Source organism: Erithacus rubecula (assembly GCF_903797595.1).
Source record: "Erithacus rubecula genome assembly, chromosome: 8".
Taxonomy (NCBI): Eukaryota; Metazoa; Chordata; class Aves; order Passeriformes; family Muscicapidae; genus Erithacus; species Erithacus rubecula.
In genome coordinates, this window is record NC_136659.1 from 21,863,666 (window position 1) to 21,890,381 (window position 26,716).

General features: G+C 60.8%; 1 protein-coding gene across 1 annotated transcript in view; it reads right to left on the minus strand.

The window, feature by feature from the left end:
• The window catches only part of SPEG (striated muscle enriched protein kinase), a 38,157-nt gene that overhangs the window by 8,975 nt on the left and 2,466 nt on the right, over window positions 1-26,716 (minus strand). The window contains 23 exon segments of the mRNA XM_079311602.1: window positions 90-167; window positions 368-428; window positions 575-775; window positions 1,127-1,220; window positions 1,304-1,472; window positions 1,651-1,763; window positions 2,522-2,694; window positions 3,090-3,213; window positions 3,338-3,544; window positions 3,657-3,761; window positions 4,147-4,266; window positions 4,445-4,674; window positions 4,816-5,005; window positions 5,141-5,299; window positions 6,568-6,828; window positions 8,896-9,077; window positions 9,274-9,362; window positions 9,633-9,844; window positions 11,505-11,687; window positions 12,471-12,614; window positions 13,569-15,091; window positions 16,214-16,409; window positions 16,670-16,759. Coding sequence (XP_079167728.1) covers window positions 90-167; window positions 368-428; window positions 575-775; window positions 1,127-1,220; window positions 1,304-1,472; window positions 1,651-1,763; window positions 2,522-2,694; window positions 3,090-3,213; window positions 3,338-3,544; window positions 3,657-3,761; window positions 4,147-4,266; window positions 4,445-4,674; window positions 4,816-5,005; window positions 5,141-5,299; window positions 6,568-6,828; window positions 8,896-9,077; window positions 9,274-9,362; window positions 9,633-9,844; window positions 11,505-11,687; window positions 12,471-12,614; window positions 13,569-15,091; window positions 16,214-16,409; window positions 16,670-16,759 — 4,904 coding nt within the window.

Consider the following 26,716-nt stretch of genomic DNA (forward strand, 5'->3'; position numbering starts at 1 on the left):
AATGAATATTCCCTGTCAGCAAGACCACTCCCCGCCCAGTGCCAGAAGCCTTTCAGTGGAGGCACCAGGCAGGACAAATCTGCACTCACTTTGATGTCCAGGTGCAGGACACTGTGCTGATGCAGGTAGCAGATCCCTTCCAGGACCTGCCGCATGTACGACCGGACCTGCAAGAGATGGAGTGAGGAGAATGGGCAGCCCGAGCATGAGTCAGCTGCACACTGGCCCTGTACAGAGGACAACGTGGGCTGTGGCCCCCTTAGTAGCCTGATACAATGAGCATTGCGCATATCTAGGCTGGAACAGACCCCACTGTCCCTAGGATCCCTCCCTTCCACATCACTTTGTTCCCACAGCATTCACTTACCTCCGACTCACACACTGAGGGCTTCCTCACCATTCTGTCCAGCAGCTCTTCTTCAGAGCAGCTGGGCCCTAGTCAAGGAGCACAGAAATTCCATGCTCCATTGTACCCCATACCCAGCTCCTCTGCGCCCACTCTGCCTGCCTGTTCCCCCCAAAAGTCTCCCTTCCTCCCTTGCTGTGCCTCCATAGAGTAGTGCCCAAAGGATACAGCTCCATGACCATGATGACGGCGTTCTTCTTCTCAAAGGCATCGTGGAAGAAGACAATGCGCTCGTGGTCCAGCTGAGAGAGAATGTGCATCTCCCGCCGCGCTGACTGCTTGGCCTTGGTCCTCCCAGGGATGAACTTGGCAGCAAAGTCCAGCCTGGTGCTCTTCTCTGTCACCCTCCGCAGATAAGAGAAAGCTCCCCTGCAATTCAGTAGTAGGGGTAAGGGAGGATAAGAAGGTGGTGAGCAGGAGACCTCCACCTCCCCTGAGAATCTGGCACAGGCATTCACTCTGCAGGGAGCTGCTTGCAGCCTCAGCAGCTCTCTATTACAATCCACTGGTCACAGAGACCCCAAGCTTGGCTTTTCTCTGACCATGCCAGGTCCCCACCCTTAACTGGCACAGGAGCATCCACTGACAGCTGAAAGGAGCCCCAGCACACCAGAATCTGGCATATAATGGAGCTTAGTCCCCTATGTCAGAACCCCAGGGTGCAGCCTGGTTCCATTACCCCAGTTCCTGCAGTGCCCCAGGATGCCAGCAGCCACCTACCTCCCAATCTCCTCATGCACGTCATAGTAGTCGGTCAGGCGGCGTGCCTTGTGCAGTGCATCCTCCTCCATGGCAGCATCAGCAGTGGGCTGGGCTGGAAGAAGGAAAGGCGCTTGCAAGGGGCAAGCCAGATACCCAGGCTCTACCCTCAGGGGCTGGGAAGCCAGTCAGCCATACCTGCCCGCACCACCAGCTCTGCTTTGCAGGAGACCTCCCCAGCCAGGTTCTTGGCTGTGCAGGTGTAGACACCACTGTCAGGTTCGGCAGCACCCAGCACCACCAACGAGCACTCATTGTCCTCATACACGAAGCTCAGGTGGCTGCTCTCCTCCAGCAGCTCCCCATCCTGAGGGTGGCAGGGGTGTTGGAGGCATCCTGTCCCATCCCTGACCAACTCCCACCACCCTTTCCCTATGGGTAAGGCATGGGACACATCCACCAGTGCAGCAACCCAGGAGAGGCAGTGAAGTGTGTGGGTCTAGTGGGAATATGGTTCAGGAAAGGGTTGAGGGCTCCCAGCCCACCTTGTACCACATGATATCCGGCAGCGGTTTCCCCTCCACCACCACAGCGAATCGTGGTGTCTCCCCTTCCTGGGCATCAATGTCCTCCATGATGGACTCAAAACGTGGTGCCTCTGCCAAGAGATGGGGCATGGGGCACTGTGGGGCAGTGTCAGCCCCCTGCCACTGGCACAGTGTGTATAGTTGCGAAGCACTGCAAGTAGGGGTAGGGACATGGAGTGACATGGGGTAGTGTCACTCCAATGCACGTGGAAGTGGGACACCTCTACAGGGCAAACCACCAATGGCATTTAGAACAGCATTTGGCAGTTCCCCACTGGAGTGGGGCACTGTGGGAGAGTGCCACTCTCAGCACACAGGCATGGGGCACTGTGGTAATGCATCTCATATTACATACAGATGTGGGGCATTGTTAGAGGTGTCTCCTATGGTTCTTGGCTACGAGGCACTGGGACCAGTGCCTCCCAATTATACTCAGGGGTGGGACACCCTGCAGCACTGCCACTCATGGCATATTACTAAAGGACACCGTGAGGCACTGCCTCCCCATGTGCACAGTCATGGGACTCATGGGACACTTCTGCCCAGGTCAGATAGGGGTATGAGACACCAGGCAGCAGTGCCAACACATGGTTCATGGTTTTTCATCCCCATGATTACCACCCTATAGATAGGCATACCCATAACATGTGAGTGTGAAGCACTGAGGAGCAGTGTCGTGCTATCGGGCTGTGCCCCCATGGCACATGGGCACCGTGGGGCAATGTCACCCTGCAGGGCAATGCCTGCTCCCCCAGAATACAGGCTGGGAGCACCATAGGGTGACACCCCCCAGCAGAGGGACACTGGCCCCCAGTGCAGGGGCACCTACCTGCGAGGCGGAGGCGGAGGGTGCAGTGGGCAGTGCCATGGCGGTTGCTCACCTCACAGGCCAGCAGCCCCCCAGCCCCCCGGCCCACACGCAGCAGCCGCAGGCAGTGCTGGTCATCATCTGGCATCATCATCTCACATGTGCCCTCCAGTTCCCCCAGCACCTGCCCGGCCCTGCAGGCACACCAGCTGTCACATCTCAGCTCCACACGCAGACCCACTGCCCCACTGATGAATCCTGCCCCACAGCACCATGGCCACCTCCTTACTCACAGCCAGCCCAAGTTCCCACCCTGCAGCCCCCACAAAGTGCTCACATCCCATTACTAGCTCTGCCTCCTCAATGGCCCTTGCCTTTTAATATCCCACAGATAGCACCCCACAACCCCTTCCCACAACTCTTCAGAGCCCTGGACAATCACTCTTGTGTGCACACCCAGACCAGCCCCAGGCAAGGAGTCCCATGCACACACACAGTGGTCTGCATGGAGAGGTGGAAGTCCCTCTATATACATCCTGTGGGGTGCATATGGAAGGGGTAGGCAGCAAGGTGCAGTGCCATGTCCTACCTCTTCCAGGTGACCGTAGCCTCCACATGGTTGATGGTGATGGTGATGGAGACTGGCTGGCCTTCTACCACATATACTACATCTGGCTTGTCCAGGATCACTGGGGCCTCCTCCAGGTAGGGACCTGCAAATGCCTTTTAACCAACCCCTGCCCAATCCACGCCACCCGGCCCTGGGCAGTTTACCACCCAACAAAGGACAGAGACCTCTACCCCAGCTACCCAATCCCTCCCCACTGCCCTTCTCACCCCGATCCAGAAGCTGCACGGGCCCCACAGGCGGGGAGGGCTTGCTGTTGGTCTTGGGAGTGGCAGTGATGACACGGAAGAGGTACTGGGCACCCTTGGTCAGCCTGTGCACTGTGTAGGTGGTGTCCTGCACACCGGTCACCAGCACCACCCACTGCATCGTGCCCAGCACTTGCATTTGCACCACATAGGTCACCGAGTTGGGGTCTGCAAGGGGAGAGGGTCAGTGCAGAGCCCCTGGCGTGGAGCTACCCCTATGTGCCCTATCATGGCATTGCCCACCCCCTGCCATCTTCCTGCCCATACCCTGCCCCCTTACCTATGGCAGCGTCCAGCCACTTGGGCTTGTTCCAGGTCAGTGTGATGGCTCTTCCGGTCACTGAGGCCACAGTGGGGGGCCCGTCTGGGGGGGTTGGCACCACATCTGCATGGGGAGGTGGGCAAGGATATAAGCATAGCCACGGCCCCAGCTCAAGAGGGCATCTGCCTCATGGTCTGGGAGATACTGGGTGAGGGGATGGATGAGGCCATCAATTGTTTCTGGTTTTCTGGTGGGGCTCAGGCTGCCAGCGCCTGTGGGAGTGATACTGCCAGCAAACTTCATGCATGACCTAGTGGTCCATCCCACAAGATGAGAAATGAACTGTTGGCCCCACTTTTAGGTTAGACTAGAGACTTCCTAAGGTCCCCTCCAACCTAAACTGCTCTGTGATCCTATTTCCCTAGGACCTCCCAACAATACTGGGGAACAGTCTGGCTGGGTGGCTGTGGGTGGCCACACATTCCAAGTGGTGTCTGCGGCTGCTTACCGGTGACATAGAGGTGTGCATAGCACGTGGCCTTCCCCACTTTGTTGGCAATGACGCTTTTGTAGACACCAGCATGTGCGTGGCTGACAGCCGTGAATACCAGGCGATGGATGTCTTTATCTAGTGGAGAACAGGGGGACACAGGTAAGACCCCACCAGCAAAGGCAGCAGAGAGCTCCCCTTCCTGCCTCATGGATGTAAAGGTCTGGGGGGTGATGCCTCCTCCAAGGGTGTTCCCCCTTCTCCCACCCCATGTAGAGGAGCCCCAGGGGGTTGGGAAGGCAACGAGGAGTCCTACATTGCATCATCTTGCGGTCATCAGTGCTGTCAATTCGGGAGCCATTGTGGTACCAGGTGATGGAGGGGTAGGGCATCCCGGCCACCTGGCACTCCAGCACGGCCTCCTTTGACTCCACCACGTCCAAGTTGTGCAGTGGCTTCAGGAAATCAGGCATGGTGAAGCACTCTGTTTCTGTCTCCGCCTGCTCTGGCTCCTCCGGGATGGATGGCATCTTCTCCAGCTTAGAGCTGCAAGAGCCCACATATGCTCATGATGGGAGCATGGTGTGGTGCCCTCAGTTCAGCCCCGGCCCTAGACTGTGCATAAGCCTGTTGTATACCAAGTCCCAGAGGGGAGTAAGCAGGGGGAAGTGACTGTCCAACTCTTACATCTGGGAGGCTGCAGATGGCCGTGGCTCTTCCACATAGAGCTCAGCAGAGCACTCCACTTGACCATGGGTGTTCCTGGCGGTTGCCTTGTACTGCCCTTCATCTTCACTGCCCACGTGCACGATCACCAATGAGTGCAGCCCTCCATCCTGCTGAATCCGCACGTTCTCCCCCTCCTGCACTGGCAGGCCTGTGCAGAGACACATACTGCATCAGCTGCAGCATCCCCTCCAGTCCCAGCCAGGTGCAGCCTTTGGGTGCAGCCCCCAAGGAGATGAGGTCTCCCTGCAGGGCTCTTGGCAAGCTCTCTGAGCTTGGGGGTTACCAAAGTGAGTCCAGGTAACTGTCGGAGGGGGAGTCCCACTGATCATGCAGACAAAACGCGCTGTCCGCCCTTCCACCACGTCCACATCCTCCAACTTGCGAGTGAAGAGGGGCAGCACAGAGGGCTGCACTGTCAGCCGGGCGCTGCAGGTCAGCTCATCTGCGAGGAGAGCGGGCACTGGTGAGTCCCCATAGCACATGCTTGTGCAGGGCAGGAGGCAGCCTGTGACACCACCCCAGCTGCAACCCAGCAACCAGTGTGGCTGTGGGTGAGCATCCCCCATACATGGTGGGGGCTGAGCCCATACATGGTGTGTGAGGTTCCAGGCTCTGTCCCTGTGCAGGGCAGCAGGGTGCAAATGTGTGCGAGGTCCCATGCTCAGGGCTGGGATTCTGATGGCAGCAGGCACCTCTTTCCTCTCTGCACAGCAGTACAGGTGGCAGCAGCAAGCTGGGGTGGGAGGATGCCCTGTCCTCCCCATAGGGCAGGAGATCACAGCTAGCCTATCCCCCTGGGGACAGGGCAGCCATGCTTAAGCGAGTAGTTCCAGCACATGCAGCATCCAAGGAGCAGTATAGGGGCACGAGCACGCTGGGTGCTCCAGGTGACAGGATTTCCAGCAGGGACCACTTTACAACAACAGTGTTATTACCCACCCTGAGTAAGGATGGGCAACACCATTCTCAGGCACACCCTCACTTCCCTGAGCCCCAAACTGCTGCCACCTTCAAAGCCCCACAGGCATACAGCCTCCTTCATAACAGATTGCATAGGCACCAGCTGCAGGGTGCAGGGAATGCTTCTCTTCCTGCAACACCTCTGCCAGCCCTGCTGCCTAGGTGGGCAGGAGAGTGGACTCTGTGTGGGACAGTGTTGTGGGCAGCATGCACAGGCAGAGGTGTGTCAGAGCCATGGGAGGGAGGCCTATGCAAATTTTGCTGAACTGCCACCAGTAATGGTTTGGTGGAAAAGGCTGGGAAGCCCTGACTCCCTGCCCATTTCCCCACCACCTCCCAAACCAGCAGAGACACATCAGTACTGGAGCAGGATAGCCAGAAGCTGTGAAGCTGGAGTACAGGGACAGCTGGACTCCAGGCCCGCATCCACATGGTGCAGCCATGGAGCAAATGCATCCTATGTTTCAGAGAGTCATATACATGCTGGAAGAGGAGCTGAGTGGAGTGGGGTGGGACAGAGCTGCAGGGCTCAGGGTGCTGGAGCCCAAGAACTGATGTACACCAGGTTTTCCCAGAGAAATCTTCCTAGCGCTTGGGGCACCAACCACTCCCTATACCCCACCTCCATTACTCACAGCTGCATCCCTGGGGACAAGAACCCTGAGCCCAGGGTAGGGGGGTCAATCCACCCCCCTAGGGCCAAGCCCTGGGCAAGAATCCCCCTGGAGGACCTGCATGGCCACCGCTTACCTTTGGCAGTGCTGAGCTTGCAGGTGTAGATTCCGCTGTCATCTTCATGCACAGAGGTAAGCAGCAGCTTGCACTTGCGCCCATCAAAATGCATCTTGCATTTGAGCAGGGCAGGCTGGAGCAGCCGGCCCCGGGACAGCCAGTCTACGTCCATGTCTGGCGGGCCGGCCACCATGCACTCAAACACCGCCAGCTCCCCCGCCCCGACCACCAAGTCCTGCAGGGGAACCACGATGGCCAGGGACTGGCACTCAGGGCGAGCTGCCCAGGGAGGGGGGAGAGAGAGAAAGAAAGAGAGAGACGCATCTCAGCAACTGAAAAGCAACCATGAGAGGTAGCAGGGATGGATGGGAGGACATGCAGGGCAGTGGTTCATGCAGGGAGGGGGCCTGGTGCAGCGGGCAGGGAGTGCAGCAGGGAAGGGTGGGATGGGAGGTGAGATGTGGAAAGCAGAGCTGAGCCAGGGGGCTGGGGGTGAAGGGAGGTGTCCGTGCCAGGAACACACCACACAGCGCTTTACCAAACAGATTTTATTAGAGCTACAAAAAAAAAGGGTCACGGCCTCGCAGCCCACCCCCCCATCAAGCCCCCTCCCTGGGCAGAAGAGACCCACAGCCAGGGATGCTCTTGAGGGACCCAAGCCCTGGGGCTACAAAGGGACATGTCTTGGTGGCCAAGCTGGGACCTGAGTGGCCATCGTGAAGCCAAAGGGGCCAATCCTCTCCCTCCCCCCTGCACCTCACTCAGGGTGTTCCCTTTTGGGCTCCTGGGGTCTCCTGTCTCCCGTGCTCAAGGTGACTGTCACAGAGCTACCACCGCACTGCAGCCCCTTCCCTACAGCCCTGGCCAGCACAGCGGCAACTGTGGGCTCAGCTCCCTGCTCCCTTTCCCTGGGCAGCAAGAAAGAGGCAGCAGAACACGGAGACAGGGACAAACGGATGGAGCAAGAGACAAGACAGCATCATATGGGCACCCTGGCCCGGCTGAGGGGGCACCTGCTGCTCCCCTGCTGCTTCCCCCGCCCCGCCTCAGTGACGCCTGCCCCGGCCATCTGGCGAGCCCCTGCCCGCAGTCGAGGGCCCGCGCGTCCCCGCGGTGCATCCAGGACGAGGCGGCGGATGGAGAAGGAGGTAATAACACAAGGTGAGGTCCACTGCCTAAGAGGTGTCCAACTAAGAGCCCCGCAGCTGCGGCTCTGAGAGATGCACCCCCTTATCGTACTCCCCCTGCGTACAGACAAAAACCGCAGTCAGCAAGCAGAAGGGTTAGTGCAGCAGCGACGGGACCGGCACGGACACACATGCCAGCGCCGGCACGAGGGGTGCAAGTGGGCAACAAGGCACGGAGCCATCTGCTGAGCCCCCCAGGAGGGGCTGGGGTAAGGCCATCACCCCTGCAGCCCAGCTCCTGCCAGTTGTGGGACACTGGGATAGCTTCTGCTCCCACCCCCGTGCCGCCACGCTTTGCTGTAGGCTGGGAGCATCATCCCGGCAGCGTACAAGCAGTGCAGCCAAGGCCGGGGTGGGATCGGCACAGCTCAGGGAGGCTCAGGCAGCCATCAGCAGGGAGGGCTGGGGAGAGCAGGGCGCACACAGCAAAGGGCAAGAGGAGGGAGGCAGCATCACTCATCCCCACAGGCCCCTTCCCTGGCCTTGGGGATACCAGGCAGAGCCTGGCTATCAGTCCCAACTATCCCCTCACCCCCTCAAAACTGCACACTTACTTTGGGGTCCTAGGAGGACCACAGCAGGGCTGGGGAGCAATAGCAAGGAAAGGGGACTGGACAAATCCCATGCGTATGGGACATTGCTGGAAATGGGCAGGGAGGGACCCCTGCAAGTTGCCCTGTGCCTGGCACAGAGCTTGCAGGCAGCCTGAGACAAGGAGGTTGCAAGCTGCAGGGCATGAGGACATGTTTCCTACAGAGCCCCCAAGGCGAAAAGCCCCTGCCAGAGGCAGCACTTCACCCCATAAGTGGGTGTGTGCGGGCATGTGGGGTAAAGTTGGGCTGTGAGAAGCAGCTGGGTCTGGGTCAGATCAGTGGGGCTCTGGAACAGCAGGCAATAGGTGGAACCCAGGACTGCACATCTGGATGAGACAGCAAGGCAGCCTGCCTTCTGCTGCAGGGCCAGCCTCTGTGGACAGCCCCAGGCACGCAGCTCCACATTCCTGTTCCTTGCCTGGGCCACCACAGAGTGGGCTGGCTTGTCCCCTGCTTATGTCGCACCACTGGGGAGGTCTGCAGTGGCCCCTTCCCCACAGCTCATGCAGGGCACTAGAGCCAGCTGGCCCCTCAGGTTCTGGGGTGATATACTCAGAGAGTTTTACCTCTGACCTCCAGCTTGGCCTCACACTGCTTGGTGCCATATTCATTGACGGCCTTGCAGGTGTAGAAGCCAGTGTCACTGTGCTCCGCTGCCAGGATGTGCAGTGTGAAGAGCCCCCGCACTCCCTCTGCCTCCTCTGCATGGTGCCGGCGGCCATACTTCACTGGCTGCCTATTTCTCAGCCTGCTCCAGACAGAGGCAGAACATCATGGTCATATCTGGCCCTGCACACCCAGCCTGGGTGTCCCCAAAAAAACCTTCTCCAACACTCCCTGCTTAGGATGAGAGCTCCATGCTAATCATCCCCAAACTGAGAGGTCACTGTGCCTATCCGCTCCTTTTCTGCCCAGCTGTGACTCCAGAGAGCGGCAGGACTCACCAGTAAATGATGGGCTTGGGCTCCCCACGGACACGAACACTCATGCTAACATCCTGCCCCTCCAGCACCGACTGGTCCGACAAAGATACCTGGGGAGAGAGGGGTCAGAGAGCAGCGAGAACCACCTGCACACAGGACCATGCACCCCCACCACTGCACCCAGCGCTGTCTGTCCACTATCACAACAGGAATACCAGGGAAGCTGGTGGAGTGGAGCCTGCCCAGGTGCTGGAAGGACCCCACATCAGATCAAGGAGTAGGAAGACCTGACCCAGCACCTCCTGGCACTGACGACCACAGCACTGCAGTCACAGGGCACTGTATCCCTCTATCAAGTCCTGGGGGATTTGTTATCTTACCTCAAAGGTGGGTGAAGTCTTGAAGGTGCTCTCTGGGGAACCACGGGCAGCCCCATGCTCGGCTCTTGGCTGCAACTTCATGGCTGGTCGGTGCTGGGGGGTGCCGGACTCGGGGAACTCTTCCAGGGGGCTCAGGTACTCCTCGTCCGATGTGATGGGGCTGACCTGGCCGACGGTGGGGGGCAAGTTCCCATGCCGCTCCACGACAGGTGCTAGCACAGAAGAGGCTGGATAAGGAGCTGACAGCAACCGGAGCCGGGCAGGCGGGTTAAGGCACCCCTTTCCACCACCCTGCATTACAGGGGTGGACGGACACCCACCCCGCAGCACATCCCGGCTCGGCAATGGCCGGCAGCGAAGGGGTGCGTGGCCGTGCCGGGGGAGGGGGTGAACAGCACGCCGCGGGATGATAAGGGGACGCGATATTCCGCAAGGCGACAGCAGGGCTCAAGTGGCTCTTACGCAGCAGCCCGCGCTCCCATCCTTAAGCCGCCCGGATTCCCGGGATGGCTGTCCCTGCCCGGGCCGGCACGGCTGAAGGTGACATTGGCAGCTGCGCTCCCCCCTGCAGCCCGCCCGCCCGCCGGTCCGCGCCATCGGGGGCCGGACTGGGGGACTCGCGGGGTGCGGGATACAGGGGCCGGCGGGGGACGGGATGGGGAGCGGCGAGCGGCACGGGAGACTGATAGAGCCCGGTCGCCACGGTGCCGGCCCCCCTTAGTGCGGCCGTCGGACTCTCAAGCTCCCTGCCCCGTGCCGCGGGAGGCGAGCGGCCTGCCCGCTCCTGGGCAAGGGCTGTGCCCCCGCGTCTCACGCCCTCGGGCAGTTTCCAGCAAAGTGCTGGGAGCCTGAGCCCAACCTCCCCCTGTCCGCACCCCCCCCGAAGCACCCCGCACTCACCGGGGCCACGGCAGCCCCGCGACCGACCCGCGCCACTCCGCCGAGCCGCCGTCGGTGCCCGCGGGGCTGCCGGTGCCGGGCGCCGCCAGCTCGCAGCGCCGCCGGCCCGCAGAGCCCGCCCCAGCGCCGGCCGGCCCCCGGGGCTGGGCCAGCAGCTCGGGGGAGGGCCCGCGGCGGGCAGGGGTCTGCCGGGGCCCTGCCCGGCCCCCACCGCTATGCCCTGCCGGGCCGGGCCGGGCCAGCCTGGCCGCGGCTGGCCCTGCGTGTACAGTCCCGCCTAACCACGGAGCGGGGAGGTTTTGGGTGCCTCCAGCCCTCGGGGCAGCTCTGAGCCTCTGCCTGCTGCCCAGAGACATTCTCTTGGAATGCGGAGAGCTTTAGGTACCCCCGTAGCCAGGGGCGTGGGGATCCAGTGGGGTTCTCCCCGGCTAGCAGCTTGGTGGGCAGGCGGGGTATCCCCACAGCTAATAGTTTGTGGGGCGGGGGTCTCCAGGCTAGCAGAGTGGAGCGCAGGGATACACCCACAATTTACGGGTTGGGGAGCAGGCTGGGATATCCCCACGGTTCACATGCTGGAGGTGGGAGTACCCGCATGGTTTTCAGGCTGAGGGCAGGGGTACCCACGTGGTCTGCGGGTTGTAGGGCAGGCTGGTGTACCCCCATGTCTAGCGGGACACGGGGCAGTTGTGGGGGCCGGACAATGGGCTGTTTTCTGGGCGCCAGGGGATGCTCACAGCCTGACCTCGCTCCCCCCACGGTAGGATCCTTCCATGGCTGCCGGGAGCACGTCAGCTGCTTTGGTTCAGACAGAGCCTTGTAGGGTAAGGAAGCCGGTTTCTTCCCAGTGACAGCAGCGGCAGAGCTGGCAGCCAGCCTGCCGCGGCGCCAGCCCTCGCTCCCTCCCTGTCTGCCCCCCTCCTTGCCTTCCTCCTTCCCTCCCGGCCTCCCTCCATCCGCCGGGCCGGCACTCACCGGGCCTCACGCTGAGGATGGCACTGCAGCAGGTGGCCCCCACCTCGTTGGTAGCGGTGACAGTGTACAGCCCGGCATCGGCCACCCGGGCGCTACGCACCAGCAGCGTGTGCCGCTCGCCCTCCGCCTTGATGGGGCGCGTCGTGCTGCTCCGGAGAGGGACCCCGTCCTTCCTCCAGGACACTGCCGGCAGAGGGGAGGGTCACGCGTGGGCAGGCGACTCCGAGCTTTCCCGGGGTGTGTGCAGGATCCCGGGGAGGCCAGGCACTCCCTTGCCTGGCCTGAGGACCCATTTGCTATGGGGAGCAGCCCTGCGATCCCACAGCCCTCGGACGGAGAGACCGTGGCTGGTCCCTATCTGCTTCCTGACATCCTCCTGCCCTCCAGTGGAGGCTGGAAGAGGGAATGAAAGGGACTTGGTTTCTGCCTGGCTTTGGCGACTGGCAGCGGCCCTGGATGCCCAGCTGCCCCTGCGCACATCCTGGATACAGAGTGCCTGCAGGCCATCAGCCCCAAGCTTCTGGCCCCGGGAAACCACCTGAGCTGTCCCAACAGCAGCCCAGAGCATCAGAGAATCATAGAATGGTTTGGGTTGGAAGGCACCCTGATGATCATCTAGTTCCAGCAACACCTCCCCCGCCATGGGTAGGGACGGCACCCACTAGATCAAGTTGCATCACCCTTCCCTGCCTGTGCAGTGCTCATAGCCCTTCTCCCACTTTCCCAACAGCCCGGCCCCAGCACTGGGGAACAGCAGGCGTCCTGTCCTCTGCACCATGTCCTAGCAGGCAGTATCCAAGCACTTTGCTCCTGTCTGAGGTGAGGAAGGGCAGAGGGGTGTATCTCTCCCCTGAAATACCCAGCTCAGCGCTAGGTGTCCCACTCATTGTGCAGGTGGGACATGGACATGCACAGAGTCCCTCTGCCATGCTCGTGCCCCTGACACCCAGCCCCAGGGTGGCTCACCTTCTGGCTGGGGGTTGGCTGTGACAATGCACTTGAGCAGCACCTCTGCCCCCACGACCACTGCCATGTCCTGGATGGGAATCTCAAAGATGGGGGCTTCCAGAGGGTCTTCACCCGCTGAGACATAGGAGTCATCGGAGGACTCTGCACAGGGAGAGAGGGGCCCCGTGGCTGTCAGCAGGGTGAAGTATGTGCATACATGCTGGGCTGCATGCAGGCAGAGCATGGGTCTCTCTCTCACTGCTCAACCCTCGCTGGGCCATTAGCAGGTAGTCAGGCCATCCAGTGGAGGAAAAGGCCACATCAGGATCCACCACAGTATGGAGAAGGCAGCAGGGAAAAGGCGGGGACCATGGCGCAGGAAGCATACAGCTTGTTGTACATCCCCATAGGACATAAGAGATGAAGTGGCAGTGGGATATGGAAGAAGGAGGGCTGTATAGCCTGCTGTACCCCCCTCCCTGAACTTCCCTCAGTCCTTCATGGGATGCTGGCTGCTGCACCCCAGTACATCAGCAAGTCCCTCCCAGCTCCCTCTCCTCTCATGGCCCCAGCACATGGACAGAAGTCCTGGGGCTGTGCCAGGAGCCTCAGACATGTGGGCCTGGCATTTCTCTGGCTAGAGCAGAGCCTAGAAAAAGCTCCCAGCTCAGGTATAGTCTGGTCTAACTGCTGCATGCTGGGATGGGCAGGATACCTCTCCTTCAGCCAAGCCACCTTCCCCTGGGGAAGCTTGGGCTGCATGCCCTGCCTGGACCACTGAACATGGCCCAAACAGGACAAGTTCCAGTGGGTGCCCTGTGCCCCAGACCAGGCTCTATGCCACAGGTCAGCACACTGTATCTTTCTTGTGCCAGGCAAGAGGTATGGAGAAGATAGCAAGTGTTGTAACCTCAAGGCCCAGCAAACTGGCAGCCAGGCTGGTCTGTCTTACAGCACTGCTTGGTGCCAATTAGCCCAGCTTCCAGAGTCATGTACCTCCACTCCAGCCCTGGGCTCCCCATGCCTCCCAGGGGCAGGCTGGAGGTCCCCCAACCCACCCAGGGACTGGCCAGGCCAGCTCTGTGCCTGCAGGCGGGCAGAAAGACATGCCCCTACCTAGCTCTGGAGAGGTGGGCCTGGCTCGGCGTCCCTTCCCCTTGCTCCGTGTGCTCCTGCCTTCTTGAGCCATCCGGCCACTCTCTTTCTTCTCAGACACTTTCATCTGCTTTCTCTCCACATCTCTGCCCACAACATGCTGACCTGCCCAGCTTCGTTCCAGACGAGCTTCCTGCTCCATCCCTGGCTTTGCCCAAGGCAGGAACCGCACTTCTGTGGGCGTCTCCGGCCGCCGGTACAGTCCGTGGGGCACAGCCAGTCGGGCAGCCAGAGCTTCGCTCACTGCCCCAGGGCCACGGGCGGGGCCTCCATCTGGGAACGGGCTGCCTTCGGCGGGACCCGCCTGCGAGAGGGCCACCCTTCCCTGCGGGCTGGCTTGTGCCAGCGGCCACTGCTCCTTCTTCTTCACTTCCCCGGTGCCTTCTTGCTGCAGACCCTTCCTGGCACCTGCATCCTCTGCTGAGCCGGGTTGTCCAGCCGCCCCACCTCCCCCCACTGGGGCTCTCTTCCCGCGCTGCCCCCCTGGCAGTGGCTCCCCATCAGGTCCCACCAACGCCACGCTGGAAAGTGCCAGGTGCTGGATGACGTGTGTGCTCTCTGCCGGCGGGCAGCTCTTGGGTGGCAGTGCCTTGCGTCCGCCGGCGCCCTGAGAGGAGGAGGAGGTGCGGGGGGCACGGGGTGCAGGGGGCTCACTGGCCGCTGGGGGCGAGGGTGCCGGGGGCAACCCGGCTTTGCACAGCTCCTGGGAGCGCCGCAGCTGCTGTTTGGAGACGGTCCGCTTGATGCGGGTCAGCTCCTCTGCGAATTTGTGCTCGATGGCGTAGACGCGGTTGGCAAACTTGCCCCGCTCGTCAAAGGACGCGGCTTTCTGCCGGAAGGCCAAACGCCGGCACGCTGCCGTGCTGCCCGGCTCCCAGTGGCCGCCTTCCCGCAGGTCCTCCCGCGAGCCACCTGGAGTGCTGGCCCGGCGAGAGCCAGTGCCAGGCTGGTCGAAGGAGCGCGTCTTGCGCAGCGGCAGGTTGGAGCACGCGGGAAAGGGACTGTCCGGCTCCAGGCTCCTCTGCCGCTCCTCAAAGTACTGCAGCCTCTCAAAGATCCTGGAGCCAGCACGCACCAGCTTGGGGGATGCCCGGACAGAGATGCGGCCCGAGGCGTCGCTCATGGGTGTCTGCGGACGGGACTCTTGTGTGCTACCCTGTGAGTATCCAGAGGACTTGGGCTTCTTGATCTTCTCCTCGTACTCCTCAGGAACGATGTCCTGGTACTCTACAGGCACCGAGGACTTCTTGCGAGGGGTCACGGGTGTGAAGGAGGGGACGCCAGGGCCACGGGCAGCAGGCTGGGACACGATGCCAGTGGGTGGCTGCAGGCCTGTGCCAGCACGAGGAGATGGTGAGCGGACGATGGGTGGCTTGGCAGTCAGCGGCAGGGCGGCGGGGGATTTTGGGGGCTCTGCACCAGGCTTTGGAGATACAGGGCCTCTGTGGAGGTCATCTCTCCGGTAGCCTCCCTGGGGGATGCTGCTGCAAGGGCAGAGACAGAGGAGTATGGCTTAGAGACCACCCTTGTACCTGCTTGGCTGCATCCCAGCTTCCTGTCTGGGTTAGGTGTGAGTCCTGGGCTGCTGAGATCCCCTGCCCAGGGCTACGCATGTGGAGCAGCAGAGTGGTGCTGTGATGCTGGGATACCCAGTGAGAACCCTCCCCAGGGCCACCATGCAGACAGGACCAGGGGCTGGAGGGTGCTGGTCTGCTGAGGTAGTGCAGCCTGCCCAGAGCGGGGGCCCCAATGCTGCAAGCCCTGCCCATGCACATGCTGTTGTGGGCACATCTTCCTATTGCACTGCCCCCAGAGGGGCTCAGCAAACGCAGTGTGGAAATCATAAGGTGGAGATGAGTTTCTGGTGGAAGAAGCAGCCTTAAACAAAAGAAAGAGCGAGATGGAGGTCAAAGGAGCAGGCCTGCAGGCATGGGAACCAAAGGTGGCAGGGAGGACGAGGGCTCTGAGCACATCAGCAGGATCTGAGGAGGCAGCATGTCCCTGGACCCTGCTGCTACCCCTGTACCGTGGGCAGACACTTGCCAGTGTGTGTCCCAGGCTACTGTGCACCTCCAGTTCCCACACTGTGAGCTACACAGAGCACCATGGTGGGGCAGAATGGGAAAATACCCATGGCATAATCTGTGGGTGGGGTACTGCAGCTCAAGAAGTGGCACAGGGGATACCCCCAGCCTCAACCTGGCCACAGCAGAAAGGAACCCCACTCTACATCACCCCCAGGCCGCGTTGCTCCCACCTTCTTACCGAGAACAGGCTGCCTACTGCTCAGAGTCCCCACTCCTCATCTGGGAAGGTGAAGGCAAAGAAAGCCCAGGTGGAGGGAAGGAGATGGCTGCAGGGGTTGGAAGGAGATGGCCCCAGCACGATGTCCCTTCCGTGTGCTTCCCCTAGCTACTTACACATGGAGAGAGAGCGCCCGTCCTCGGTACAGGCTGAAGGCGCTGCCGTACGGGTCGCTGGCCACCGAAAGGCTATCCTCTGACCCCCAGCTCGTGCCCACCAGATTAGCCCGTGATGCCCGCACCAGCGGCTCCACGCCCAGGTGCCGCACCTCGGCGCCGCGTGGGGCCGGCGTGTTTGCTTGCCTTGGGGTTCCCTGCGGCTGCGGCCAGGCAGCGGGACGGAGGTAGGGTCCCCGTGCAGAGAGGCTGGCATCCGTCTCCTTCTCCACCACGGTCTGCTGGCTGCCTGACCAGCTGGAGCGCTCCTCTGCCTGGGACAGGGCCAGCACCGAGGTTGGCGTTGTGTTCATGGAGGCGTCCACGAGGGTATCAGACCCACCTGAGAGAAGAGGCATGAGCCAAGACTGGGTGCCTGTGGGGACAAGCTCAGCACACTCCTTGGAGAGGGCTGAACCACCACACGGTGTCCCAGCATGTCCTGAGCACACCCTGATGTCTCAAGCTCTCTCCCCTTTGTATGGGTGGATCACAGCTCCCTCTCCATGGACACCCTCAAAGCTTGGCCAGCAGAGGCCTTGTGAGAAGCCATGGCCAGCAGCCAGTGTCAGGGCTCAGTGCCAGGCAGGTGTCCCCACTCACCCGTGGGGGTGCTGAAGGCTGTCTCATCCTGGAGATCACTGCGCTGTGTCACCTGGGGGTCGCTGGATTCATCCTCACCTGTCTCCGAGTCTGGGGTGGGAGGGAAGAGTAGGGAGTGAGTGCACAGAGAGACAGCAGACCACACTGGTACTGCCTGTTGCAGACCCATTGGCTCCAGGAGCAGGAGAGCAGTGGCCAGGCAGCTCCAGGGCAAGAGGCATGACTGTGACCTGCAGGGACAAGCTGCCAGTAGGGAAAGGCTGGGAGTGGGAAAGTCCAGCAGGGCAAGGGCAGGCAGGAACAGTGTTAGATGATGGGAGGAAGGGAGGCAGTGCCAGCAGTGGGAATACAGCTGGCAGAGGTGGCACAGAGACAAAAAAGCAGGGCAAGGGGAAAGTGGAAGTCACAGAGCAGGGTGGCAGGCTGGGGCACAGGGTCCACTATGGGGATAGGGACGGCATTGGGAAGGGGTCTTCATACCGTAACTTTGTTTCCTGCAGGAGCGGAAAACTTCGCTTCCATAGGGGCAGCAAGAGAGAGAGAGACATCAACACCCGGTTATCGGCCCGGCCTGCGGAGACGCGGGGGCAGCAGGGGGGCCTCATCCCCAGCACCTCCCCACCATGTCTCCACTCTGCACCACATTGACTGCACACCACTCCAGGGCTGCACAGACCCTCTCCTCGCACACACTCCCACCTGTGCTGCGCACAGCACCATTCCCTCCTCTGCCACAGCCACATCCTGCTCAGCAGGACAGCCACCCCCTACCCCTGGAGCTGCTGGCCTCACCACTGCATCCACACATCCCTCTGTGCTCTGCACAGCATCTCAGTCTGTGACCAGAGAATCTGAGACCCTCCCAGTCTGTGCCCCAGCTGGGCGCTCCTGGGAGTGCTAGAGCACACGGACATGTGTCCATGTGCACACAGCCTCCTCCTGGCATGTACAAGTCCATCCTCTGCCCCACCAATGCAAGTGCTGTACAATACAGCTGTGCTCCACAGCACAGCTGTGGTTGATAAAGCCAAAATTCTCAGGGCAAGGCATCACTAAGAGCTGCTCCCCACCGGGCAGGATGTGGCAAGGCCATTTCAGTATCACCCTAATGTACCATTTCCAGGAAAGCTAGTGCCATGCTGCCAGGGAAGGATTAACTTTCTTCCTTGCCACTGCCTGAGCCCTCACAAGCTGCAGCAACAACTCCTGCAGTAAGGAACATGTCCCCTGCCCCAACACAGCTCCCTCCATTGCACTCTTAAGGTGTGCAGGGGGCCACCTTGAAATGTTTCCCTCCATTTCAAGCCACCCTTCTGCAGCCCAGCACACAATCTTGCACTGCTAGTCCATCAGATTCCCAAACCAGGCCACAACAGTCTGGCAGTCCCTGAGCAAGCAGAGCTGCAGGGCCAGGAGCAGATCAGCTGCATGGGGGACACTGTGAGCTGGCTGGGACCCTATTTTGTGGCTGCCAAGATGCCATACAGCCCTGCCCAGCCTCTGCTCACTGCCCCTTGCAGCATGGTGGTGGACCCCATCCCGGCACACTTGGGGCGGCGGGGGGAGTCGGGTCCTGGTAACTCAACGCACCATGCGTGAAGCGCCCGAAGCGCCGCGAGTGGCCGGTCTTCTGCAAAGGAAAAGAGAACAGAGCATTACCCATGGCATGGCGATACGTACCTGCCCTGCACACACACACACACACACACACACACACATCCCATCCTAGCACACACAGCACCACTCACACCTGCAACTGCTCACACACATGTCGTGCCACTCACTGGCAGGGCACACCTGGCACTGCTCACACGTGCCCTCGCTGCACACCCACGGGTACCCACAGGCACACGCCCCCGCACACACAGAGATGGATGGGTGTGGGTGGGCACGTGTGGCGCATGCCCAGCCGCGCACACTCTCACACACCTGTGCGCACGCGCGCACAGAGTCCCCTCCTGATGGCACTGTGCACCCTGGCACTGTGCACCCCAGCCCTGTCTTGCAGCCCAAGCCCAAGAGTGGCAGTCCTGGGCATCCCAGATGCCTCAGAACTGCTGCCTGCAGCTGGCATAGCCTGCAGCGAAGTCTTTGTCTGGGCTGCTGCCCAAGTGCTCTGCAGCCCCTTTAAAGCCACCCAGCCAGCACTGGGGATTTGGCCAGCAAAATATCTTCCAGGCACTGACCCAGACTCCACCATGGCCACAGTCCCAGCACAGGGACAGCATCCTCCATCCCCTGTAGAGGCCATGCCAGTTGAGAGAGAGGCTGCCTGGCAGCATGGGACTGGCCTCTTGGTGCCGAGTTGGAGGCACAGGGGCTGCATTCACCCAGGCCGTCTGGGAAGGCAGGTGGGACCCGAGCATGGGGTGGAAGCATCAGGAGCTCTCTGCCAACTTGGCTGCCCTCTGCGCTGCAGCCCAGGGCTGGGCACTTGCGTGCCAGGGCAGGGACCAGCTGAGGGCAGCCTGTCTGCCAGACCCAGTGTGCACTGACGCCATATCCAAGGAAAGCAGAGGGATGGGGTGATCTCCAAGGCAGGCAGGAGTGGGAATGTGAAGTGCAGACAGGCAGGGTTGGGCTGCCAGGACTGAGCATCCTTCCCAGCCAGTCTGGGTGACAGGGTCTCCCCAGGACACTGATGGCCCAGGCCCTGTCTCCCCAGTGTGGAGCCCAGAGCGGGACACCCAGCTGTCTTGAGGCCCTTCGCTCCACCAGTCCCTCCTGTCCCACCACCCCTCCAGCTGCCAAGCAGGTCACGGACAGCCAGACCCCAGGGACAGCCAGCCACCAGGGATGGACAGCTAGTTGCCCTTGAAGGGCAGCAGGTTGCAGTATGCCACTGCAGTGGCATAACCTGCACGTGGGCAGCACTCAGGGGTTCCCACCAAGCCCCTGCCTGCATGCAGTGCTGGCCAGAGGGCAGTGGCTGCACGAGACACATTTGTATTCAGGCTGAGCCAGGCGTCACCTCCCCTTCTCGGCTGACTGTGCTGGTTCTGGCTGGCAGCCCGTCTTCCAGGCCAGGGAAAGATGAGTGATTAACTGCACCATCGGCGGATAATTCCCCCATTAAAAAATGAAAATGCAATTGAGTGCCATTATCGGGTACTCTTGTGGCTTCCCCAGGGACAGGCGCCATCAGCTCCCCATCAAATATGGTGACTGCACCCAGTGGGCCTAGGCTGGGCCCCATTGCCCAGAGCCACAGAGGGGCTAAGCCCCCTCCCCTTCACCTCTCAACAGGTCCCTACAGGATCAAGGCACCTTGTAGGATCAGGGCACCCTGCAGACTGGACCCACCTCAAGCACAGCACCCACCTGCAGCCCATTAGGGAGCAAGTGCTGGGTGATGCAGGGTCAGCCCCCTGCCAGGAGATGGAAAGGGGGCAGGAGCAGCTCAGAGCTTGGTGTGGGGTCAGAGTCTGCACAAAGGGGACAGACAGAGAGTGGGGCTAATCCTCCTGTATGGGATTTCATTTGCATCTTGGAAAATGGGGTGGAGGAGCCCCAGGAGCACACTCTGTGCCTACCCAGCCAGGAGTAGAGAGAAAAGCTGGCTGGGATCCACACCCAACTTCAACCCTGCACTACAAGGCAGCTGGGTGAGACCTGGAGCTGTTTCCTTCCCGTGCCAGGCATGGATCCACCTGCCCAGGCTAGGGTCCTGCGCTGGCCCAGGCATGGGGCATCCTTCACTGTGGCCATGGGGCCAACGGGGAGTGAAGGATCTCCTGAGACCATGGAGCTTGCCACCACCTAGCACGTGGAGCCCAGCACCACATGGCACTGCTGCCTATTGTGTGAAACGGGCAGACAGGGAGCAGGGATGGAATGAGGTGGGGAGGGAGGGAATGACTTGCCTGGTGCAGAGAGACAGCCACTGTGGCGGTTCTGAAACCCCTCCCGTGCTCAGCCAGCAGTGCAGGACCCTGCCCTACCACACGGTCAAGCCCCTGGACTTGCTGCCCCCAAATGCAGTTGGGGCAGCCAGGCTGTGCATTCCACCCTGCCCCAGAGAGACCCTTCTCTCTCTGGGGACCTGTGTCCCATTCTGCATCTTCCACCCATGGGAAGGTGCTGTGCATGACAGCCGCTTCCCAGCCCCTTCCCAGCCCCTTCCCAGTCCCTTCTGGGCCACCAGCAGTGACAGCGGGGAGGCAATGTGCCCGCATTGGGTTCGCGTGCCCCCGGGAATTGGGGGCGGGGGGCTTCCTGGAAAGATGTTCCCCATCCTCCCCCCCCCCCCGCCGAGGCCAAGTGACGTCCTTGTTCCCTTCTCGGCAGCGGAGCGTGCGGCGGGCCCGCGAAGGAGCCTTGCCTGTGCCAGGCATGCTCCTGACGCGGAGGGGATGACGCATGCAAAGCCTCCTCTCCAGCTCCGTGACCACCGGCACTGGGGCCAGGGGAGCCATGCAGCAGCCTCCATTTGCTGCCCCGACCCCAGAGGGCGGAGAGGGGCGTGGGGAAAGCCCCCGCGGGGGTCGCAGCCCGGGTGTTGGCACAGGAGGGGCTGAGCCCCTGCCCTCTGCCCCTCCTGCCCGGGCTGGTGAGGCCAGGCAAGCAGCTGGCAGCTCTGCAAGCGGGGCTGAGGCTGGTGCTGTGCAAAACCCTGGGGAGCCCCGGGGGGCAGCGGAAGGGCTGGAGGGACGCTCCCATCCTCATCCTTATTCGCATCCCCATTCCCGTCTCCAACAGCATCCATTCCCATCCCCAGCCGCTCTCGGCACTGCCCCCTTCTCCCGGCACCCGCCGGCACGGCAGCCTGGAGCCCTTACCTGGAAACGCTTCTTCACCCAGATCTTCTTCATGCTTCTGCAGAGCCCTGCTGGCCCGGTGACACGGACTCAGGCCCGGCAGGACGGCAGCCCGCTCCCGGCGGGGTCCCTGCTGTCAGCACGTCGCGGCAGCGAGCGATGCTCCGAGCATCCTTCACCGCCGGCAGCCGGGAGCGGTGGAGGGAGAGAAAGGGGCTCGCCAGGTTGGGCTCTCGGGAGGGCTGGAGCTGTGAGCATGAAGCATCACTGGAGTGCTCCTCCCTCCATCCTTCCCCCGCCTGCCTCCGCCTCCGCCTCCCCGCCAGCCCTGGCACACAGTGACAGCGGTGGGGGACAGGCAGGGCACAGGTGGTGGGGGGCGACGGCCGCCGCCGTAGAGGGGAGGGAGGGGGCGTGTCTGAGGCGGATACATGGTCTCTCCACCTCTGGCTTTGTCTACATGGCAGCCAGGGGTCCGAGCCCCCTGCCAGGCAGTGCAGCTGTACCACTGCTCCCTCTCACCTGTCCATCCTGCCCCACTGCCCAGGACAGGGGTTGCACTTCTCTGTTAGGACACAGCCCCCCATTACAGCCCCCACACGCAGACCAACTGGGACAGAAACAACACAACACAGCAGCACTGTGTGCTGTCCCCAAGGTGTTCCCAAACAGGGCAGCCCCAGTGCCACCATCTGCCACAACCCTGCACCCAGCAGCACATTTGCAGTGCACCATTGCACTGCCCAGCCAAGATATAGGCTCACCATCACTCTGCCAGCCTCTGCTCAGTCCCCCACATTCTCCAATCATTAGTAATGCAGAAAGACCTCCTTGCCAAGACACAGGTGTGGGTCACAGCACAGCTGTACATGGACAGGAGCCAATATGGGCACAGTGCTTCACATCAATTCCCCTTGCAGACCACACAGCCTCCAGTCCCAGTGCTGGTGCCAAGGCAAACCTTGTACCCTGGCCCCCAGATGCCTCAGGACCCACATGGATTTGCAGGGCTGGACTTCTCAGCCCTGGCATAGCATCACTGCTCTGTGACTGATGGGGAGACAAACTTGACCTGGAAAGGTAGGCTGCTGTCCCTCTCCATGTAGCTTGACACACACAAGACCTCCCTTCGTGCTGGGCTGAGGGCCAGCTCAGAGCAGGACTCCGTGCTCCATGCTCAGCTGTGATGGGGCTCCTGGCGTGTGGACAGAATCTGTGGGTGGGAGTCCCCAGTGAGGCTGATCAGGGACATTAAGACCACTAAGTGCTCCTGGGGTGCTGGCACAACCCAGGCACACCTTCCCCAGCTGACCATCCCGAGCCCTGCTGGCCTGTCACTGTTTTCTGGGTGATGCTACAAGCCAGAGGGGCAGTCCCAGCCCCACAGCCTCAGCAGGTGCTGTCTTGCATGCCATGCTCCCCGTAGTTCTTGATTCCTTGCCTTATCAACTCACCAAGCCCTGCAGCATCTATCAGCCCCCTTTCCAAACCCTTGGAGAGGCTGCCAAGGTCCTGGCCTCACCATCTGTTAGAGCTGCCCCTTCCCACTGCAGAGCATCCATAGGGACCTTGCTGGAGGCCTTCCCACTCAGGGCTTGTCCCCATGCTGCTCACCTGTCCCCTGGGGAGCCAGCTGCTCCACAAGGAGCTGCTCACAGGCATCACGCTCCCCATGATGCTTGGCAGCTCTGGTAGCTTTTCTCTGCTTCCCCTCCCCGCTCATGACTCCAAACGTGAGGCTTTTCATGGCTCCATAATAACTTGCAAATTACCCAGTACAAAAGGAGCTGTTTATACAACATTTCTGTCAGTCCCACAATTCGAGTGATGCTGCGGGGTTTCCGTGGAGACCCTGCACGTCAGACAAGTCCTACAAATGCTACAGCTGGCATTAAGGGAATCTCCTGTCAGAGGTCTCTGCTGCCCTCCCCCAGCCCTGGGAGGGGACAGAAATGGGTACCCTCGAGCCATAGCTAGGTTAGGAGGTAAACTGCGGGGCTCATGTATGTCAGGGTACCTGCACACAGGGATTCCCTGCCAGGTACACTCACCCTGTATGTGTCTGCCTGTGGTCCTGCTGTAGACACACAGCTTGTGCCTTCCTTTCACGCTCAAGTGGGGTTAAAAAGACTCATCAGGGATGCTGGGAAGAAGCACCAAGGCTTGGATTTGTCACACAGTGATGCCACAGTGAGGGTGCTGGGTCACCTCCAAGAGGCTGTGCCTGTTGTAGGCACCAAAAGTCCTTTTCAGTGGCAGCAGCATCTGCAAATTCCCCTCCAGGGCAAGAAGTTGTCCTGCAGGAGGTGAACCAGCAGCCAGGGCTGCCCTCTGCCCTGCCCAGCCCAGGAGCAGCTCTGACAATGCCCTGCTCCTCTGCAGGTCAGGGACAGAGAACAGCAGCCAGTGCACCTGTGGCATGGACAAGAAGCAGACCTGGAGCAGGTGGCCCCACTGCCACCAAGCTCCAGCTTTGCCTGCTGGACACACCTCAGCCCCAAGCAAAGCAGACAGCAAACCCTTGCTCAAAATGCAGCATTGATTCCACTGTTCCAAAAACCACAGCCCTCCACACCTTGCTGGGCCTCCCAGCTGCTCTGCACAGATCCTGACTTGGTACCACAGCTCTGGCTGGCACCAGCCCCCTGCCCCTGGTCCCAGCCAGCAGCCCCTTGTCTCAGTGCTTGAATAATTGATGGAAGTGCGTACATGCGGCATCTCGAGTAGGAGGAGGTCTGGGCATGAATCTTTCATGCGTTTGCACCTCCTGGAGCTGCTGGGGATGGTCGGCAGGAGGTGGGGATGTGCTGGGAGCCTGGGTAGGTGGGGACCTTCCGTAGCTCTGTCCTCAGGGAAAACAAATACAGCAGCAGAACGTCCCTTGTCACCGAGCAGGGCAGCGCCACAGCATCTTTCTGTCCCTGTACAGGAGCAGTGCTGTGCTGTCCCAGCTCTCCCAAGGGCTGGGATGCCCCAGTGCCATCTCCAGCTTCACCTCCCTTGCTGCCACAAGAAGGATACCTGAGCACACAGTGCTCACTGTAGGCGGAGAACACAGGGATGCAAAACAGCAATGTGACCTTGGCTCTGGGCATGAGGCATTACATCCCTGCCCTGTCAAGGTCTGGCATAGCCCCCAACTGGGAGTAAGGGGCTGCATGCTGTGGAGGAAAGCAGGCAAGGGTGCAGGCAGCTGGCTGGAAGCAGCCAGCCCCTTCCCAGTGCTACCATGCCATGGTACAAGCCTGGTGTCAGGAGGCAGGAAGGGCAAGGGGACTGATGGGCAGCCCTGGAAGGAGGAAGAGGCTGTTGTCCCCTCATGCAGTCTCGAATATTGGTGCTATATTTACCCAACTGCAGGCCTGGGTTTCAGCCTCTTGCCTGTAACACAAGCCCTGCAGCCTGCCAGAATCCGAGGGGATGGCACATTCCTCAGCAAAAATAACCCTCCAGCAGCAGGCGAGAGGGCAGGGGTGGAGGTGACTGACTGGACAGCTGCACTCGCCACCCCGCTCACTGGGAGCAGACGTCTCGCTCTGACAGACCCTGGGATGGGAATCTGGCACACGTGGCCACCACACCAGCCCCCTGCCCAGGTGGATGGGGGCAGAGGTGGGAGCCACTCTGGGGCAGCTGGCATTAAACATGGGCACGGTGCTGCAAATTATGGGACTAAAATTAGGCGCTGAGATAAATGGCCAGAGATGCTGGGCCGCCAGGGACACTGTCAGCACAGCCAAACCCAGTGGGCTCCATTGCCACTGTCATGCACCATCAGCTGGAAATATATGCCAATGTTGCCCCACTGTAACTCCTCACACAGGAAGGGCTCTTGCAGGGCCATCACACATAGGAAGTTTCTGCCCCCTTTCCTGCCCCCAAATCCAGGCAGTGCTGGCTGTTTCCTGGGCAGAGGAAAGGCTCCAAGACTGTTTGATTGCTGAGTGCAGGTGGAGGCGAATGGAGCAGACCCTGCACTGGGAGCCCAAGATGGGCACATCCAACCTTGAAATGAGAGGCAGCCTGGATGGGGAGGATCAGGCAGTGTTGGCACAGTGGACGAGGGCTAGACTCTAAAAGGAGATTAGCTCAGGTTCTTAAGAGGTGATTTAATCCAGTTTACAGGGAAAAAATTCAGGAGATGCAGCTGAGAGGTGATAAAGGCTTTAGAAAATCTAGGAGCAATAGAGCTATGGTAGAGGCCAGGGCTGCCTGGAAGGATCTGGATGTTCCCTGGGTGGATCTGGGAAGCCCATGGACCAGCCTGGTGCGGGTGTGAGAAGGGTCAATGCACTCCACCTGCACCCACGGAGGTGAGGCATTAGGGAGAACCTGCAGCAGGAGAGGGGCAGTGCATTGGGGTACAGGGGGACAGTGGGGATGGTGTGCCTCTGGTAGCCCCTGCACTTGGCTGCCTGCCCAGCCCCACACATGCTCTCCCCACTCCCCACAGTGAGCACTGACGCACTCAGGGAACCTGGGAGAAGAGCAGGAGAAAATCATTAGTGGGGTGGAGCGACAGATTCAGGGCAAGAGATTAGAGGAGCTAAATCGGGCTTGTGAGAGCAAGGGGGACTGCTGAGCTGGTGCAGGAGGAGCTTCTCAGGCTGAGTACAGAGATGGGCAACATGAAGCTCCCCCAGGCCACCAGCAGGGACCTGAGCCACCTTGGAGAGAGCTAGTGCTGGCCCCACAGAGATCTTCAGCTTGGCAATGCACCAGGGAGAAGAGGGGCTATGTGCCCACCAGAGACCACTACCCGTCAGAGGCAGATGGAGCAAGGACACCTCCAGACACAGAGGACCAGGACCCCAAATCTAGAGAAAGAGCTGATCTTGCCAAGGAAGCAAGGGCATTCCAATACCTCCAGACACAGGGGCCTGGGGTGTTGAGTCCAGAGAAAGACTTTATCCTGCCTGGGGACCCTGCAGACATCCCTCTTGCCCTGTAAGTGGCTGATGACCTAGCTCACAGAGTGCCCCAGGAAACCGGGATGGAGTTTCCCTTCCCCGTACAAGGATGGCAGAGCTATGAATGAAACTTCCATGGTCCCTGGAGATCTGTCCGATGGCAGAACGTGGCACTCTCTTGGCACTGCCACAGTGACAAAGCCACACTGGGGGCTGCCCTGCTCCTTGCTCAACTCAGTGCCCCAGAGCCTGCACAGCTCCAGAGGTGTCTCTGGTCCAGGGATGCCTTCACAGGTGTCTGTTTGCTCAATGGTAGTGCATCCATGGCTAGGAGCCTGCAGGGAGGAGTGCCCAAGGCAGGGTGACATTCACACTGCAGG